We start from the raw sequence: 18,317 nt of genomic DNA, 5'->3' as shown, positions 1-18,317 counted from the left end.
CTACACATTAAATCATACATGGAACTATATGAGAATAATCTAAATACAATTTATTTGTATATGAGGTCTTCAACTTTGACCATACTGAACTAGATTTGGACATTTAGGTTTAGATCCAATTTCTATCCAATTTCCAATTTCATTTTACATAAACTAAGTTCTTAGTTATTGCCTGAGGAACATGAAATCAAACTATTTACAACAACAAAGGTTTATAAGTCAAAGCTTTACTCCTTTCGTTTCAGTATCTTTTCCATTCTTTCATCATAATATTGCTAATATTTCCTTCTCCTTAACCCCCCCCCAATACTGCTATAAAGGTGTAAAGAATAATTTCCTGGCATACTTTGGACCCACTAGTATCAAATGAACACCATTTAAACACCAAAGCCTACCTCTTGTTGCTGACCATGTCCAACCCTGTGTGTACCCATCTTCTGATGTCTGCTTCTTGCAGAATAACACATCACAAAGTTTAAATGATCTGAAACTGATTTCTTGAACATGGCAGTGATTTCACCGCACCTTTGGGATGTGGGAGAAAAGGAGATTCACATGATGGATGTGCAACTCAAAGCTGCATCACACAGTTGCTCCAGCAACTATGATGCTATCATGTCATCGTGGACCAAAATCTCTGAGGAATGTTTCCTGCACCTTGTTGACTCTGAGACAAAGAAATAAAGCAGTTCTGAAAGCAAAAATGGCTTCACCAAAAGTACCTAATAGTGTCTGGTGAGTATGCGGTAAGTCCCTTTATCCATGTCACTAGTTCAGTGAGACCTGTACATTTAATCCAGTTTAATCCAGCCTAAGTGAGTCTTACACAAACAAGTTAACACGAATGTTATTAAACCTTCTGACAGCAGGCACAACCTGTGAGTTTTACTTAAACTAATACCTATACTGATTGTTACTAATCTACTTTTGCATTTGCTGCAGTTTATGTCAGTGAATTGTAGATTTCACGCTGTAAAGAAAGACACTGACACGGATGTTCTGATGTTCAATCCAGACCTTGCAAATGGCAGCAGACTCAGTGCCACTTGCTCTAGAATGTTGCCTTGGACACACAGATATTAAGCACTTCTAATTCTGCTGATGAGGGTCATTTGATAAAGTTAAAATCTCCTCAAGTAGGGATTAAATAAACTGCTTGAAATCCTGTTTGTACAGCTTTTGAGCACTGTGCTCTCAAGTGTATATCACAGCATTTTAACTTTAGTGCACACCCACATCATGTACTTTTCATTTGTCAACCATGTTGATTTATTCTGATTACCATTATACCACAAACACTTTAACATGGCCTGTTCAGACAGCAGCCTTGAGTCCAGGTAATTGTGGCTAGATTGAGCTCCTAAGTAAGCCACTTAGTACTTATGTAATATGCAAAGTGAGCTATAAATGACCACACAGATTAAGGAAATAAAAAAAATGGGAGGGAAATTGGTATTCTCTCATAAATATGCAAATCTCAGATATGTTTTCTTTCTATTGAGTACCTACAATTTAAGTATGAAGCAGCAATCTAATGATCTTGGTACATCACATTCATGAAAACCTTAAGTTACAGAAATATTAATACAATGCTCCAAAAGACCACATAGGATGATGGAGGTGGCATAAAACATAAAACTGTGACAACATGAAGTAAGCACCCTTTACTTGATAAGGTTTGGTCAATATACTTAATATGTCCATTGAGAGAGTTCACAACTTTTCTGTTTCACATACTGGTATCTTTATTAACACCAAGAACAACAACAAGCTACAGCACCAACCCGATGATAAAAGTTTGGTTATCAAATATTCAATCATTTACAGGCTACTGAGAACAGGGAAAATAAGGATCAACTTAGTAAAACTAAAATGTGTAGTATGTCTGTTTTTTTTTTTTTTTTAAACATTTTTAAAGAGGGTTAAGCTACTATCGCACTTTAAAAAAAACAAACAAACACCTTATGTAGCTGTACAACATCCTGTAAAGTTTAAAAACAAAAAAGCAAAAAGAACACAGTATAATAAAAAAGAGCTCATTTCCTAATCCAACACTCTCAAAGACAGACACAATTTTTAAAAATGTTGTTAAGATGTAAGCTGTTCTTGTGTTTTTGGATTTATGTCCCCAGCCATGATGCGATGAATCCTCCGGCGGTGGTTTTTGAGTGATTTCAGGTTTGGGTACGTACCCTGGCAGACGTCGCATCGGTATGATTCAGACTGTTTGTGAGTCAGCAGGTGTTTCTGCAAACTCTCCACTGTACCAAACCAGCGGAGGCAAACAGGACAGCGGACAGGCTTGATGGCAGGCTTGCAGGCACCGCTCCTCTGGTGAAAAATCAGACTGATGGTGTTCGGAAAGTCAGCGTTGCAGTGGGAACAGTGCACGCTTTTGGGTGGGCTTGCAAACTGATTTGTAACCCGTGCACCTTTGCATCGATTCCATGATATGTGCCTTCGGAGGGAACAGCGAGTTGCAAAAGTATTCCCGCATCGTGTGCACACAATCCTCCCCTGCTTCTTTGGTGGATTTGGTAGTGGCTCTGGGTGTGATTGCTTCTGTGGAGGAGGGTGCACTGACTGAACCTGCTGCTGCTGTTGTTGTTGTTGTTGCTGCGGCGGCGGCGGAGTTTGCTGCTGCTGAAATCGAATCAACAGTGGTTGTGATCGCTGTGGCTGTAGTCCCTTCAGTAACTGGTGATGAGGATGCATGTGGATCTGCAAATGAACTTCATAGTCTGCCCAGGAATTGACTGTTTCTCCACAAGTTGGACAAGTGTACGATTCTTGAGCATGCTTCTGCAAATGCTCCAAGAGAAGTCTCGGAGACGTAAATCCGACCCCACACTCACACGTCACCCTCCTTGGAAGTACAGACGGCAGTGACATGATGCCCCAGTTTCCTCCATCATCCTCCTGGGTTTGACTTGCTGGCTCTGCTGATCCATTGCCTGGCAAGCTCGTCTGCACAGTCCCTCTTTCCACATCTGCCATGGTTCGTTGAAACTGACATCTTTTTCTATGAACCATCATGTTATCTTTGCGGTTGAAGGCCTTCCCACACACAAAACAGGAAAACATTGGTTTGATATTATTGGCATTCAGTGTAATCAAACCCTGACTACCACCCTGTGCTATAGCTCCAAACCCACGTGGCCTGAAACCACAGAGTCGCAGGTGGCGCCTCAAAGTTGAAGCACGGCTGTAGGTTTTCTGACACCTGTTGCACGGGTATCGTTTCACTCCATCCCGGACGAAATAGCGCAGACCATGTTCGACTGAAAAGGAGTTCTTCGCTTCATCATCAACACCCTTCTCTGCAGAACTGAACACCTGCGTTTCATCATCCAAAGGCATCGTCCACTGCCCTTCGTTACTACCGTCACTATTGGCTGCTTCTGCATCCCAGTTATTTTCTTCTCCTTGCTGGAGTGAAATGCTACACACAGAATTATCCTTGTGCTGCTCCATCACTGGAGATTTCAGGGAGAATGGGGAGAAGTTCTGTGCTGGGCGAGCCCAGGCCAATTGTGAAACTGCAGACTGCTCTGCATTTGGAGAGGTTACCTCTACCTTGATACGGCCAGTAACTTCCGTGCCCACGGCAATGCTCTTGGAATTCTGGGATGCAGCACTGACTTCATCCACACCATCACTGGCAATGCTGTTAGTGGACTGCAGTGCTAGCATCTTCTGTATTGAGGGATTGATCTGCTGAGAGAGGACTGACCTTGGACCTTGGCACTTGTGCGTTTTGAGGTTCCACCTCCGTGCATAGCTGTGCTTGCACATTGGACAGAAGAAAACCTTTTTCGCATTGTTGAGACTGTGGAACGGCACTATTTTCTGTGCAAATGGAAACTTGGATTTTAAAGCGCTCAATGGCGGTAGAGCCCTGTTTCCGAACTGAGGGCACACATGATTGTCAGGCAAAGGCAGTCTCCCAATGATCAGCTGTTTGCATCGACGACAACACTTAATCCTCTCTTTTTTGTGTAAAAAATGATGCTCTGTCAATCTGTCCAGGTTCTGAAAAACCCTACGACAGCGGCCACACTGGTATTTCCCGTATGTTCCGTTACCAACAGGATCCATGAGCTTTTGACGAGTCTCGAGAACTACAACAGGAGATAAAGTCTTAGTCAGAGAGACAACCCTCTTCTTACTGGACTCAAGAATTCTGCTAATGGATGGAGCCTTTGTCTTTATATCAGGTTTTGCGAGGAGTCGCCTCAACTGTGCAATAGACAGATCATTGATTGGCGCCGCTTCTGTTTTTGATCCTGGTGTTATATCCACGGGTACAGCTTCCTGCTTCGGGATAACTGTGTTTTCGTTCTGATCCTGACTCTGAGGAAGGGGTAAGTGTTTCATGTACGCTGATGCGAGCAGCTTCATAAGGATGTTATTTGTGGGCAAATTCTCTCCTTTTTCACAGCTGCGGACAGCATTTGTGTTCTCCTCGAAATTAGTTTCCTCCACAGTCTCTGGTATTTGCTCGGCAGTGGATGACATGTTCTGAAGTTGCTCCTCATTATCATTTTCAGGGGGAGCACACTGGCCTTGAGGATCGGTTACTATGGCAATATTGTCCTCCAGGCTTACATCTGCTTTTTGGGCTGTTAAAGTAGGTAATTCAACAGCTGGGGACTTGGAGGTAGAGGGACAAGCAAGGGCCAAACTGGACTGGGTTACAGGAGTGAATGATACATGCTGGGTTGGAAAATCCTTATTGCAATCTGTTGCACTGGGGAGAACAATGTTACTATCCAGGGGCTGCAGCAGCTGTATTTGAGATATATGTGAACGTTTGTGCTCCAGCATAAGACCAAAGTCCTGAAATTCCTCTCCACAATCACAAATAAAGAAAGAAGGTGTAGGGCTGTCAGGCAAGAGTGATGGCGAGCTTAGGTGCTCGATGGATGAGTCTGTACTTGCAAACGGCGTTTCATGTGGGCTGATGTTAGGCTGGGTTGGAGGAGGGGAGGTGACCTTGGAGGGTGGGCTGGCATGGGTTGCCTGATGTACTAGCAATGAGGCCAATCCAGTAAAGGTGGCTGAACAAGCCACACAGCGATACACTTTGGCAGCATTTCCCTGTAGCCCAAGCATCATGGCAGCCAATTTACCCTGTGAGGCAGGTGATCAGGTGGTCAAACAGGATGGATTCCTGTAAATCACACAAACAACATGAAGAAAAGGATGTCAGCAATAGAAAGCAGACAGTCTCCTTTTAACAGTATACACCACAAGCACACATATTTATTTCAATTAATTCTACAGTTAAATGTGTTTTTTATGAGTACTGATGCCAGGGTTCCCCAAGTGTAGAGCAAACCCTGTGGTTTGGCAGGCCTACGGTGACCCCCAAACCGTTGGAGAGTACATTTTCACACAGGAAAAAGGCAACTGAAAAAAATGTAAAGTAGATTTAAGGAGGAAAGTGTCCGTCAGGTATTAGTCCGCCAATTGCAGATTACAGAAGGGTAGAGCCTTTATCATTGTATGTAAAAGTGGTCAACTCTTGCTAATATAGCTTTGAAGAAAATTAATTCCCTGGAGTCTGTCTGTAGTGTGCCAATTAGCATTATAGCAGGTGTTTGTGCGACAATAATTTAGTGCAACATTAAATTGACCCAGCAGAAACCCGAGTAAAACAAAACAACAATAAGGAAGCCAGAATTCTAGGTTTCCTGCTACCCATAAGCCCTTTGGAGAAATTATAGAGGAGCATTTTCCATACACACTAAGCCTTGAGCTTTATTTACTTATGTGTATACAAATCACCTTAATTTATACACACAAAAAAAAAAAAAATGCAGAAAGTTTTGCATATGACCACCGACCAATTTTGTTTGGTTGGAGAAAAGCAAAGTCACTGATGCAAAAATGCCAAAAGAATGTCCCATCTTTGTTCACAATATATATATTAGGGGTGCAACGATACACAAAATTCATGGTTCGGTTCGATACTTTGGTGTCACGGTTCGATATTTTTTCGATACAAAAAAATGTTCATGCCTTTTTAATTTGTCATTTATTAAAATTATAAATATATATTTTAACTCAAAAGTACAGTTTTTAAATTTCATGTTGCTGAAACAACAAAATAATTTAAAAAATAAATCTCTGATCGAGAAATCACTCATCTTTGGAAAAGAGAGTTTATTACAGAGAAATAGCTCTTTCCAAAATAAAAGCTATACTATACGCTTCTTCTGGGCTATATTCTCAGCAGCATATTAAACATATCAGGTCCCCATAAGGAGAATCATGTGCTAACGGCAGTCTAAATGACTCGGGTAAAGTTTGTAGCATGCGTGCTTGTTGTTTTTGTCTGCTTCCACTTGTCTTTGCACTAGGATGATGTCGGCCTAAATGTGCAGTCATATTCATTTTGTTCCCACTAGTGCTGTCAGCGTTAATCTCGTTAAAATGACATTAACGCCATAACGTGGCAAATCTCCGTTAACGAGTTACCGCAGATTGCCCTGTGCGTGGGGCTGGACGGCGTCAACACGTTAACGAGCTAACTGCGCTAACGCACTAGTTCCCACCAATTGAGCATTGCGTGGCACATCCGACATACTGTTTTACTTTTGTCCATGACGCGCTTACCATCAGGGTCATGCTTCACATGAAAACCAAGATAGTTCCAAACGTCAGATCTGAATGAGGGTGGGGGAGGTTCAGTTTCGGGTAGCGTTGAGGCAGTTGCCATGTTGCAACGAGCTTAGCTTCTGTCTTGCTAGCTTGCGCTGCGCTCAGTGGATCTGCAGATCCACTGAGTGCTCAACACAGAAAGCATCGTCAGAAGAAAAGTTGATAAAATAAATAAAAAAAATTGTATTGTTCGATACATATGCATACCGAACCGAAAGCACTGTATTGAATGGTTCAATATCGATACGAGTATTGTTGCACCCCTAATAAATTTATATATATATATATATATATATATATATATATATATATATATATATATATATATATATATATGTGTGAATAAAAGGGGAAAACAAATAATATAGGACACACTATTAATGAGGCCCATTGTAATTTGGGATGTTAGTGACTATGACCAAACTATATTAATGCTTTATCACGTCTTCTCCAAAAAAAAAGCGATACATTTGAAACCATAAAAAAATATGTGGTAAAAGACACGCTTGGACAGAGCTGCCTTTTGCAAAGGTCTTTCCTCTCAACACCTCATTCTACAGAGCAGATGAAGCATGCCCTAGATTGGAGGGACTGCAGAAGAATCTATCAGGTCTTTCTGCAGAAATGGGATCAGGTCCTCGAGCTACAGACTGACCCTCATTTCCACTGGCATGATGAGGTGCATTTCCACTTACTCCTGACAGCAGGAAAAAAATGTGCAGACCTGTGATACTGTGATTCTGCCTCTGAAGCATGCCCAACTGGGAGAGCCTCAACAAAGCTGTGCTGCTGAGCAAAACCAGATGGCTGCATGTTTGGTCATGCGATAAACTGCACTCACTCACAGCCACTCACATGTAATGCAAATCAACACAGGTCCCATCATTAATTTTACACTACCCAAATATTTAAAAAAAAAAAAAAAAAAAAAGGAAATCTCTTAGCTGATACAGATAGCGTGATAAATTAAAGGAGAAACCAACATAATCTCCATAGTGATGGACAGTGTCTGGAGAGGAGACAAATCCTTTAGGGTTTGCATCAGGAAGGGCATCTGGCATTAAAATCTGCCAAGTCAAACATGGATAGCTACCTGCTGTGGCAATACGGGAGTAGCCGAAAATAGCTGAAAGCAATGAAATGTGTGCAAAACAGGTGAAGAAGAGAGTGCCAGGGGTGATTTGTGATAGAAGGACAGCACCGAGAGTGAAAGAGAAGGTAGTGAGACCTCTATGATGTATACAGGAAGCTGGGATGAAGATGTTAAGATTTTCAGTGTGAGAGACCAGGGTGGACCAGATTTAAAATGAATATGTTAGAGGGGCAGCTCAGATAGAGCAGTTAGCAAAGGAGAAAAGGCTGAGATGTTTTGGACATGCGCAGAGGAGTGACAGTAGATATACTGGACAAAGGATGTTAAAGACGGAGTTGCAAACCACGCAGAAAAGAGGCATGTAGTAAAAGACAACGTACAGCGGGTTGATGCAACAGAAGAGTATGCTAGGGATAGATGGAGGCAGATGATCTGCTGTCGCAAGCTGTAAAAAGAGCAGCTGAAAGAAGACAGTGATGACAGTCACTTACTGAATTTTCACACCAATCATTTGTAGCTGCTGTTACCTTTATTTTGTTTACGATATTTTGTGTTCTTAAAGATTTGTTTGACTCCAACATTTTTATTGTTACTTTGCTTTAGCAGCTTAAAACGCTTTCTTAACCTTGCTGCCATATCAAAAATGTTATTTTAAGTCACTTCTAGGGACCGAATAGTTGTGCATTTATACTGGCAATGCTGTGATTTAGGGTTTCAAAAAAATGTTTCTTGTCAAGAATTTGTCACTCTACTTCACCTACAGCTTTTTACAATTTTTACAGAAATCAAAACACTGATGTGACAAAGATAATAAAAAGCTGTGTGGGATAGACAATAGATAATAGAAACACTGATTTTATAGTAATTTCTGATTCTAATCATTATACTGTTTTGAAGTGAACCACAGCTAACAGCTTATAACAGCACTGAGAGGTTATTTCAAGAATGCATATGGTTTCATATATTCTATATTCATTACATGTTTAACAAATATTTAAGTCTGTTTTGATCAATTTTGATGATGACTGTTTATAGCTCAAGAAAACCAGAAATAAATTCTCTCAAATAAAAAAAATATTTTGTGTTGAGTAAATGATGATCAAGTATTAACAATATAACTACCACAAAACTAGTCTAGTTCAGTACACACAGATTCATGAGAGGCTTTGAAGATAGACCAGTTACCCAGTACTACTTTCTTGCTGCTGGTCTCTGTCTAGATGACCAGTTTTTAGCTTTCTGAGGTAGGTGGATTTTCTGGTAGTTCATCAATCATGGCAGAAAGATCGGTTGGAACTATGATGCCAAATTTTTTATTTTATTTTTAAATAATAATTATTTACATTAGAAGATTTAGTGTAGTGGTTTACACATTTTCCTAACAAGTAAAATATCCCTTGTGTCGGGAAGGGCACCAGTTAAAAAAACAAACAAAACACAAACGCTGCCCTCTTATCTAACTAAAGGCCACATTATGCTGAGCGTTTTTATTAAAAAGAGCATGACAAACAATTTTTGTGCTCTATATACAAAGAGCACAAAATATACAAAAAGTAATTATTGTAACATTACTTCTTGGACATAAATATTATACTGTCAGAAAGCCTGTTTATTTCCCCTTAAATGGTACTCCATTTGTAAGCATAATGCACGGCACCCTGGCACCTACTCCTTATGCTGGTCACCAGCTATTCTTCAACTAGCATTTGTCACAAGTCAGCCAATACAGTTGTGTTGCTCACTCTAGCACGACAATACGCCCAAGCTGATCTCAATAGTGGTCAGTGAGGTTGAGGCCAGAACTGCAGGGATCCTCTCACTTCTAAATTGTGGAAGTAGTCTCTGATAAACCCTGCTCTGTGACATTGTCATCTTAGATGACATCTTCTCGTCAGTCCCAGACTAGGTTTGGCACGTTTTTTCCCCACGGGCGCAACTTATATACTCAACTCTGCTGCTCAACCCACAAATGCAATTTCCAAACAAATATGGCAGCATTTAAGGGAAAAGAAATAGGCTTTCCAACAATATCAGATTTACTGCCAAGAAGCATTAAAACAAACAAATAATTAATCAAAGAAGTTTCCTTACTTTCTGTACTGAGCTTTAATTTAATGTGCATTTTAATGTGGCAAAGAATGGATGAAACCTAAAAACTGCCACAGATTTCACTCAAAAACAAAAAAGGGTAATGTCATTGATATGACATTAATTCTAGGGAAACATTAACCATAAAGTGTTTCCTCTATGTGCAACACAATAACTTTAAAAATGTTATTAATTAAAGTAATGACACATAACCATGTTATGAATATTTTGAATATTTGAAGTTCAAGCATGAGGAGGCCAGTCTGACTTGCTGCTTGCATTATCGGACTATAAACAAGAAGATCAACCACAGCCAAGACACTCAATGCAAGGTGAGCATAAATATGCACACTGACAGGGTCGTTGCTAAGTAACATAAGAATATTAGCGTTACCTGTGTAAGTTAGTTTGCTAATGCTGGACGCACTGCTAACCATCACAGCTACAATGTTTTGCCAACTTACTTTTGCACTAACAAATGCTTAAACAGCTCCAACTGAAGCATATGAGAGCTTTTGCTAGCTCCGATAGCTAGCTTGACATTTTCGCCCATCGTACATAAACAGTGTCTAGCTGAAACACCTCAAAGGGGGTTTGCTAGTGAAAGCTAACCGGGAGGAGGTGCCCGGCCACGTTCCCGAGTAGGCCCAAGAAATGAATAACTAACTAACGCTCGCAAGCTAGCTACCATGACCTACGAAGCAGCAGCTCCACAGAAACCGCCCGTTTCTATCTTCACGTACTCACCAGTCACAGGAGCGTGAACGTTTTCTGCAGACGAGGAATCACAAAGGCTGGGAACAAGGAGAGGAAATGGCTCGATAGACATCTGTCCACGCAAGGAACGAACTCTCAAGGGAAGGGAAGGAAAGCTCAGCTCAACCCAGCTCTATGGTGAACAAATGTGATGCTGTGCCAGAAGGTAGAGCACTGAGCGGAAAGCTGCAGCTGCAGCAAGCGCGGAAGGGGTTGCACCGCGCGTGCGCAGTTAACGGAAAGCCTCTAGCAGCGCCTACCCTGTGCCCCCATGGCCGCGTGCCGGATTGGCTCTGTATCTGTATTAGAGTTCAGATTGCATATGAAGTACACAGTCCCACAAAACAACACACTACACACCGAGATCTGTAGAAATTTTACACTCAGCAAAGGTTCACATTTTTTTTTAAAAGGTGAATTAAGTATCACTATCAAAGTGTTGATTTCAACACTTTTTCAGGGGTTTTTTTATAGCTCCACACTCTCCAGATGTAAATTAACACTTTCAAAATAGTTAAATATTTAACACTATTAATGAAAATTAAGGTACAATATACAAACTTTCATCTGAAACATTGTGCAAGCTTTGCATATCAAGTGGTTTATGAAATTTAAACTCAGATATTTTTAATAATACACCTTTCCTCACTTTACAGTACTGACTGCATGATAATGGTTATAAAAAAAGGGATTTTCTACCAAAATTATATCACTTATTTGACAAAAGATAGTCATATTTTCTTCCATGGCACCGCAAACAACAAGTCCAGCTTTATATTCTAAACTATCAACTTTAACGCAAGTAGTTGAGAAAAGCTCTTTTGACGAAATCATTTTAAGAACTTAATTGCTGACCACATTCTCGTCTCTGACAAAACATTTAATTGGCCAAAATTCATTTTGTTTTAGGGTGAAGGTTTCCTGGTGATAAGCACTGGCTATCTGATGCTTTTTAGCATGTGATTTGGTTACATTTTTGAAATGTTTAAAAGAATCTTTAAACACCTTCTGTTTGGCTTCAAACCTCATACTCCACATGTGTAACAAGGAGCCAATTTTCCTAACAGAAGATGGGTAATGGCTCAAATGATGCTTAGGTATCAAGTTTCTATGTAGATACAAGTACTTAAATAGTATGCTATAAATATATATATATATATTAGGGGTGCAACGATACACAAAATTCACGGTTCTGTTCGATACTTTGGTGTCACGGTTCGATATTTTTTCGATCCAAAAAAATGTTCATGCCTTTTTAATTTGTCATTTATTAAAATTATGAATATATATTTTAACTATAAAAGTACAGTTTTTAAATTTAATGTTGCTGAAACAACAAAGTAATAAAAAAAAATCTATCTGCTCGAGAAATCACTCATCTTTGGAAAAGAGAGTTTATTACAGAGAAATGGCTCTTTCCAAAATAAAAGCTATACTATACGCTTCTTCTGGGCTATATTCTCAGCAGCATATTAAACATATCAGGTCCCCATAAGGAGAATCATGTGCTAAAGGCTGTCTAAATGACTTGGGTAAAGTTTGTAGCATGCGTGCTTGTTGTTTTTGTCTGCTTCCATTTGTCTTTGCACTAGGATGATGTCGGCGTAAATGTGCAGTCATATTCATTGTGTTCCCACTAGTGCTGTCAGCGTTAATCTGAAAAGACGTTAATGCCACAACACGGCAAATCTCCGTTAACGAGCTACCACAGATCGCCCAGTGCGTGGGGCTGGACGGCCAACACCTTAACGAGCTAACTGTGCTAACGCACTAGTTCCCACCAATGTAATTGAGCATTGTGGCACATCCGACATACTGTTTTACTTTAGTTCATGACGCGCTTACCTTCAGGGTCATACGTCACATGAAAACCAAAATAGTTCCAAACGCCAGATCTGAATGAGGGTGGGGGAGGTTCAATTTGCCATGTTGCAAGGAGAGCTTAACTTCTGTCTCGCTAGCTTGCCCTGCGCTCAGTGAACCTGCGTTAGACTACTCCGCCTAGGCTGCACTGTCGAGCGCAGATCCACGGAGCGCTCAACACAGACAGCATCGTCAGAAGGAAAGTTGATAAAATAAATAAAAAAAATTGTATTGTTCATATATATATATATATATATATATATATATATATATATATATATATATATATATATATATATATATATATATATCCAGAGATGGTGCGAAAACTATGTTCATTATTTGAAGTAATCATAACAACAAATTCCAGTTTTTGTCTCCTGCAGGAATATTGTCACCAAACAACAATGGGATGTTTCAAACAGGACACAGCATCTGAATATAATTGTAATGTAATAATGTAATATAATATAATGCCCTCTCCGAAATAATCTTTGTTGGACTTTTTTATTTGTTCTAAAGATCCATAATCAAAACATAAATCCTGGAAAGCAAGTCAGGTTCTGACATGACGAGTTGTATGAGATATTCAAAAAAGCAATTTGATGTCGTACTAAGCTACACCCTCAAGAATATCATGCATTAAATCAAATGAGTAGTTATTACAAACTGCATATACTTAAGTAAATTTAGTGTGGATTTTTTTTCCAACCCTTATAAAGCCTTCAATTGTGGGTTTTCTTAGAGAGACTGGCAATGCATTTCAAACACATCTTTTTCAGGAAGGATCATCCTCACTGTGTACCTTTTTGATGATCATTCTTCTAAATCAAACAAAGGTGACAGAAATGACTGCTACTGAATGACTAATTAAAACCAAGAACTGTGTGCATTCATAGATTATCTCCAGTGATCTGTGAGGTTGTACCATATACCTGCTCCTCAAATGGAAGACCTAGCCCTTGACTCTCCAGTGTTTTTATACCATTGATCAATGTTTCCAGTGTAACATCAAAACCGTACTTGTGCAGAGTTTGCATGTGAAAAAGTGATACCAAATGAATGCTATTCAAAACCAAAATAAATTTGGGGAGCAAGTTTCTTATAAAGACGCCAATTTTGGAAATTCTACATTTGGAGCCAAGGGGATTGGCTGTTTCAAAGTCATCATAGCCTAGCTGAATTTGTAATGCTTGTCTTTTGGCTGAAAACGAAGAGTGAGTTTTAAAATAACTTCCATCAGAGAAGTCAGTGTAAGTACTAGGTTCTGGTCTACACTCATTTAAGAGCACATAAATGTCTGGATTTCTGCACACTAACCTCAGTGTTTCTAAAATTGGTCCATATTTAAAAGTATCACTTACAGTACTTGATCATAAGTACTGGATTTTACCTGTTGCCATATCTCACTCCCAGTGTTATTTCAGCTGGGTGCTCAACTCCCCATTTTGGTTGAAGTATTTATTTAGTTTCCATTCTGTATTCAGATTTGTGAAAATATTTTCAAATTTGTCAAAAGATTGATTTATCCCAGATATGCTGGGATCAGTTACAAGTAAAGCAGAAATGGCAGTATGCTTTGCTTGTGAGTAAATTTCACTTGTTAGTTCGTCCAAGTATCCTACAATTGAGGACACCAAACTATTGGAAATCCCACTCCCCTGTAATTTGGCCACAATCGATGCACACATTGCACACATGACCACTGTTAAGGTGCTTTCGGAAACCTGCGTATGTCAAGAACTGAAACCTACAGCCTTGCTGAGAACAAAACAATTTTAATTTGGGCCCAGGATATTAACCATGTTCAACTCTTAAATGTGAAATCAACTGCTGATTGTTGGGATACAGTTTCTGACAAATGAAACAAGTCAGCATAGTTTTAACTTCTCACTCCCTGAGTGAGAGCGGTAGTGGCTGGTTAAGCAGTCTGGCTCTCAAATCTTAAATCTGGGTGACTCTCTCATTTTGCCCATATTAATGTTACACAATACACTGTTGTCTGCAGGAATGTGTAAAAATTTTCCAACAAAGCATCATAAGACATATTGAACACAAAATGTGTTTTGAAAAGTTCATCAAATGCCCCAAGGGAGTGGTTTGCATTGTATTGGATGAGATGCTTAGCTATGGTGATATGGACACTGTCAGACTTCCTCTTCTGATGGTCAACAGCGCAGTGGTATGGTTGCCAACCCTGCTGATTACGGAGATGTTCCCCCAAACTGCAGCACGACTAGGCTTAAGATAAGGAAACTCAACATTAGACATGAGAATAACTTGCAGCCAGAGTAAAATATTTTATGTTATTATATATATATATATGGCTACAAAGGTGACATAAATTATTTTAACCACCTTAATGATATGATTACCTTATGAAAGAGTACAAGTCTCCCAATTGCCTTGCATGCACTATTTGCACTAATTTTTGGAGACTTTTGTTCCCCTGGAGATGGTGGAAGTAGATGTACCAGCAACAGCAAGGAAGCCATTTCTTGGTCGTAGGCTGAGGACAATGAGTGACAGGATTAACTGAAAACTCTTGTTCATATTTATGCCAAAAATCAGATTAATCTTTCAGCAATTCACTGAACAAACAAATAACATTGAAGGAAAAAAAACTGTCTCACAGGTGTTCTTATTTCCTAATATTAATCATATGATCGCAAAAATCATGAATGAAGCAGCTGTACCTGAAATGATGGCAAATGCTTCCAAACTAGAAAAAGAAACAACTTACTTGTTGAGTCATCAAGATCACTTCCTGGAGGACTTTCTGCCGACTGCACCAAGTGATGCATCTCTAGTGTTGAAGTGAGCTGCTTAGCTCATCGTCCCATTTCTGAAACAGTCTCGAGGATGTCTCGTCATCAAACAGGTAAATGAAATCTTGTTACACCTTTGGGAGAGAAGATATTAAACAACACAAATACTTTGAAATGTCAAGCTATTTCAAACATCTCATTTCAAACTCACTAGTCCTTTACTATACAGGAATCTTGGGAAGATAGAGAGGATTTCAGCACTTCTGCCTGTCTCATTAACAAGCTTTTGAAATGCCTCTCTCATCTTCTAGAAAATCAGGCAATTTTCTGTAGTATGATTGAGCAAAGATATTACCAGTGTTGGGACTAACGCGTTATTAAGTAACGCGTTACAGTAACTACGTTATTATTGTGGTAACGAGCACGGTAACTAGTTATTATGCCAAAATCAGGAACGCGTTAGTCGTTACTGGGATTTAGATAGGGTCGTTACTCGTTACTTCGTGTGGTGGCTATCGCGGAGCTTCCACAGATTCAGTAACATTAGCAAGTGGTGGAGGCCAGCAGGTGGATGAGGGAAAGGGGACGCAGAAGGAAAAGAGACCCGAGGCAGCCGCCGGTCCAAGTGTGAACTGAACTTCAGGTAAGAAGTTATGACCTGCAGTCTATCTGGGTCAGATATAAACCAAGTTTAGGTGGAGTTTATTTTCGTTATTCTGACTTTTTCCGTACTGCGTACTAGCTAGCATGACGGAGTTTCTATACAGCTGGGTGGGTGCTATGAAGTTAATGATGTTGAACTTTATTTTGTTCATAAGTTATTAGAGTTGCCAACCATCCCGTCTGGTATTCAGATAAAATATTACGCGTTTCTTATTGAGGTGAAAAGGAACAGTTTGTCCCGTACTTCAGCTACAATGAAAAAGGCACAAAGCTGGAGTTATTCTGTGTCTTTGCTGCACAGCTGCCTCTTCTTTCATTCTCCCCCCTCCCTCTCCCGTTTCTACTTCAATCATGAAAACTGATCAATGATCAGCTGATCGGCTCTCTTGTTTGTTTATCGCCCACTTTGCGCCAGAAAGAGGAAACCAGCCGATGTTGCCTTAAACAACAGCAGCACGTTTAAGCTTGATCAGCTGTTGTTTGAATTTAATATTAATTTCTAGTATCAGCTGATGTTTGCTGGAGCCACAGATGCAAAAAAGCTGCTGGTCATGATATTGGTTTGGTTATCTGCTGAGAGGGAAACATGAAGATGAAACCAGGAGATGTCCTTACTGAATCATCAGAGCTGAACAGGTGATGGAAAAACAGGTTTATCTTTTAGGTGACATAAATGAGTTGAAGGGAAGTTTTGAACTGTTTCTGAGAGACAGATAACCCCAGGATCCTGTTTTAGGTAGCTGACAGCTGGTAACTGTGCAGGTGCGGATCTAGCAAAGTTTTGCCAGGGGGGCCAGGTAGGGCATTAACAGGGAGAGGTGGGCACAAAGAAATACTTTTCTTTCTTATTCTCATTTAAAATGTCTAGCTTTTAAAAAATAATTATCTGAATCTTACAACAAAGGATTGATAGATTGATGCATATATACCATCAAAACAGTGTACATCACTGTCACAACAGTGTTTGTTTTCATTCAAAGGCTTTATGATTTTTCCTATAATGGTGGGCCGGTCTCTAGTCAAAATGCCCTGGACGATTTTTTGTCCCAGTCCAGCCCTGTATGCAGCTCAACTGCAGTCTGGTGTTACCTACATCTTCCTATTCAGAAGGCAGAATTTCCGAGTTCTGAGTACAATTAAAGCACCACGACTGCAGTTTTTGTGTTGGATGTAAAAGGCGCACATGACGCTGTGACGTAGGCAAGAATCATGGCAGCAGTCAATGATGGTCCAGGCGTGGGATTTCTCTCGTGGAAATATGCACATTATCTTTTCCTTTCTATTGGTAGGTGGCACAGTGCACTTGTGGCAAGTAAGCAAGCTAGAAGACTGGCAAAGTTGTGGAAGCAACACATTAACAAGAGAATTCTGAGTAAAACCAAAGTTACTTTCCCTGGTAACTAGTTACTTTGAAAGTAACGAGTAACTTGAAGTAACTGAGTTACTTTTGATAGAAGTAACTAGTAATGTAACTAAGTTACTATTTTAAAGTAACTTACCCAACACTGGATATTACCTCTTGGCAAGCATCCCCATCAAGCTGCCGGTCAACATTAACAGTCCTTTGGAAATTTGGGCCTCCTGGAAAAAGGTCTACAGAGCTATTCTGTGGCACCGCAGATCTTCGGCAAATTTTTCTTTGAACTGTTTTCAGACGCCAAGAAAGGTATCCTGTGCTGCTTGCAGCATCATAGAAGTGTTCCTTAAATTAAGAAAGGTTATTGTCATATTCAGTTCATAGAACTCAGAATTTTGAAATGCAAAAATGACACTTACATAGCCTTTCTTAGAATATGGATTCGTCAGGCAAGGGAACAGCATCACAATACCAAGAGGATACTTCTCTCTGACTGCTTTTGTGGGGAGGTGTCTGAGAGGAGATATTAAATTAGTCATTAAAATGTATGCAACGGCCATGCAGAAAATTGGCACAAATAAAAAGAAACCCTGAAACACATATACCCACATATATACCCACTCACAATCATGTGAGCCACCAGGATGTTAACCATTTGTCCTCTTGTGGCATCAGTTAGCATTTCTGTTGTTTCATACTCTTGTAGTATGTCTTCACCAAGAGATGTGGCACATGAGCTGAAGCTTGAGTCTGACATCCCAGAGCAGGAGATGAGGAGCAATTAAAATTCTAAAGGAATAGAAACAAATTTAAATAACTGTATTCTCAGAATGCAGAGTGACTGATTAAACCTGCCTTTCAAGCTCACGCTGACTTCTGACAGTCAGCACAACATTGCCTTGTCCAACAAGGCGCTGACTATTTCCGCATCAGCTTCTGTCCCTGTTGCATCCTTGTATATGACTTCTGAATCAGGGGGCACGAAAAATCTCTCAATAACTGTAAGATAAAAATTCATGTGGTTTTGAGGCAGCACTTTTTATAGGTCACTGGTAAAGACTGT

General features: G+C 39.9%; 1 protein-coding gene and 1 pseudogene across 2 annotated transcripts; both read right to left on the bottom strand.

Moving 5' to 3' along the window:
• Nucleotides 1-1,720: 1,720 nt before the first annotated feature.
• im:7147486 (uncharacterized) lies at nt 1,721-10,820 on the bottom strand. Its single transcript, XM_006795936.2, has 2 exons — nt 10,595-10,820; nt 1,721-5,173 (listed from the first exon to the last, which is right to left on the bottom strand). The coding sequence occupies exon 2, from the start codon at nt 5,116-5,118 to the stop codon at nt 2,089-2,091; it is 3,030 nt and encodes a 1,009-aa protein (XP_006795999.1). The 5' UTR covers nt 5,119-5,173; nt 10,595-10,820; the 3' UTR covers nt 1,721-2,088.
• A 3,364-nt stretch (nt 10,821-14,184) lies between these two features.
• LOC102784648 (uncharacterized) lies at nt 14,185-18,037 on the bottom strand (annotated as a pseudogene). Its single transcript, XR_015719736.1, has 7 exons — nt 17,872-18,037; nt 17,674-17,767; nt 17,404-17,599; nt 15,446-15,600; nt 15,210-15,368; nt 14,842-14,975; nt 14,185-14,702 (listed from the first exon to the last, which is right to left on the bottom strand). The product of XR_015719736.1 is annotated as an uncharacterized LOC102784648 (transcript).
• Between the last annotated feature and the right edge of the window lie 280 nt (nt 18,038-18,317).

Source organism: Neolamprologus brichardi, chromosome 11, assembly GCF_056152115.1.
Source record: "Neolamprologus brichardi isolate AB-2024 chromosome 11, ASM5615211v1, whole genome shotgun sequence".
Taxonomy (NCBI): Eukaryota; Metazoa; Chordata; class Actinopteri; order Cichliformes; family Cichlidae; genus Neolamprologus; species Neolamprologus brichardi.
Note: the sequence above shows the minus strand (reverse complement) of the source record. Positions and strands in the feature narration are given on the sequence as shown.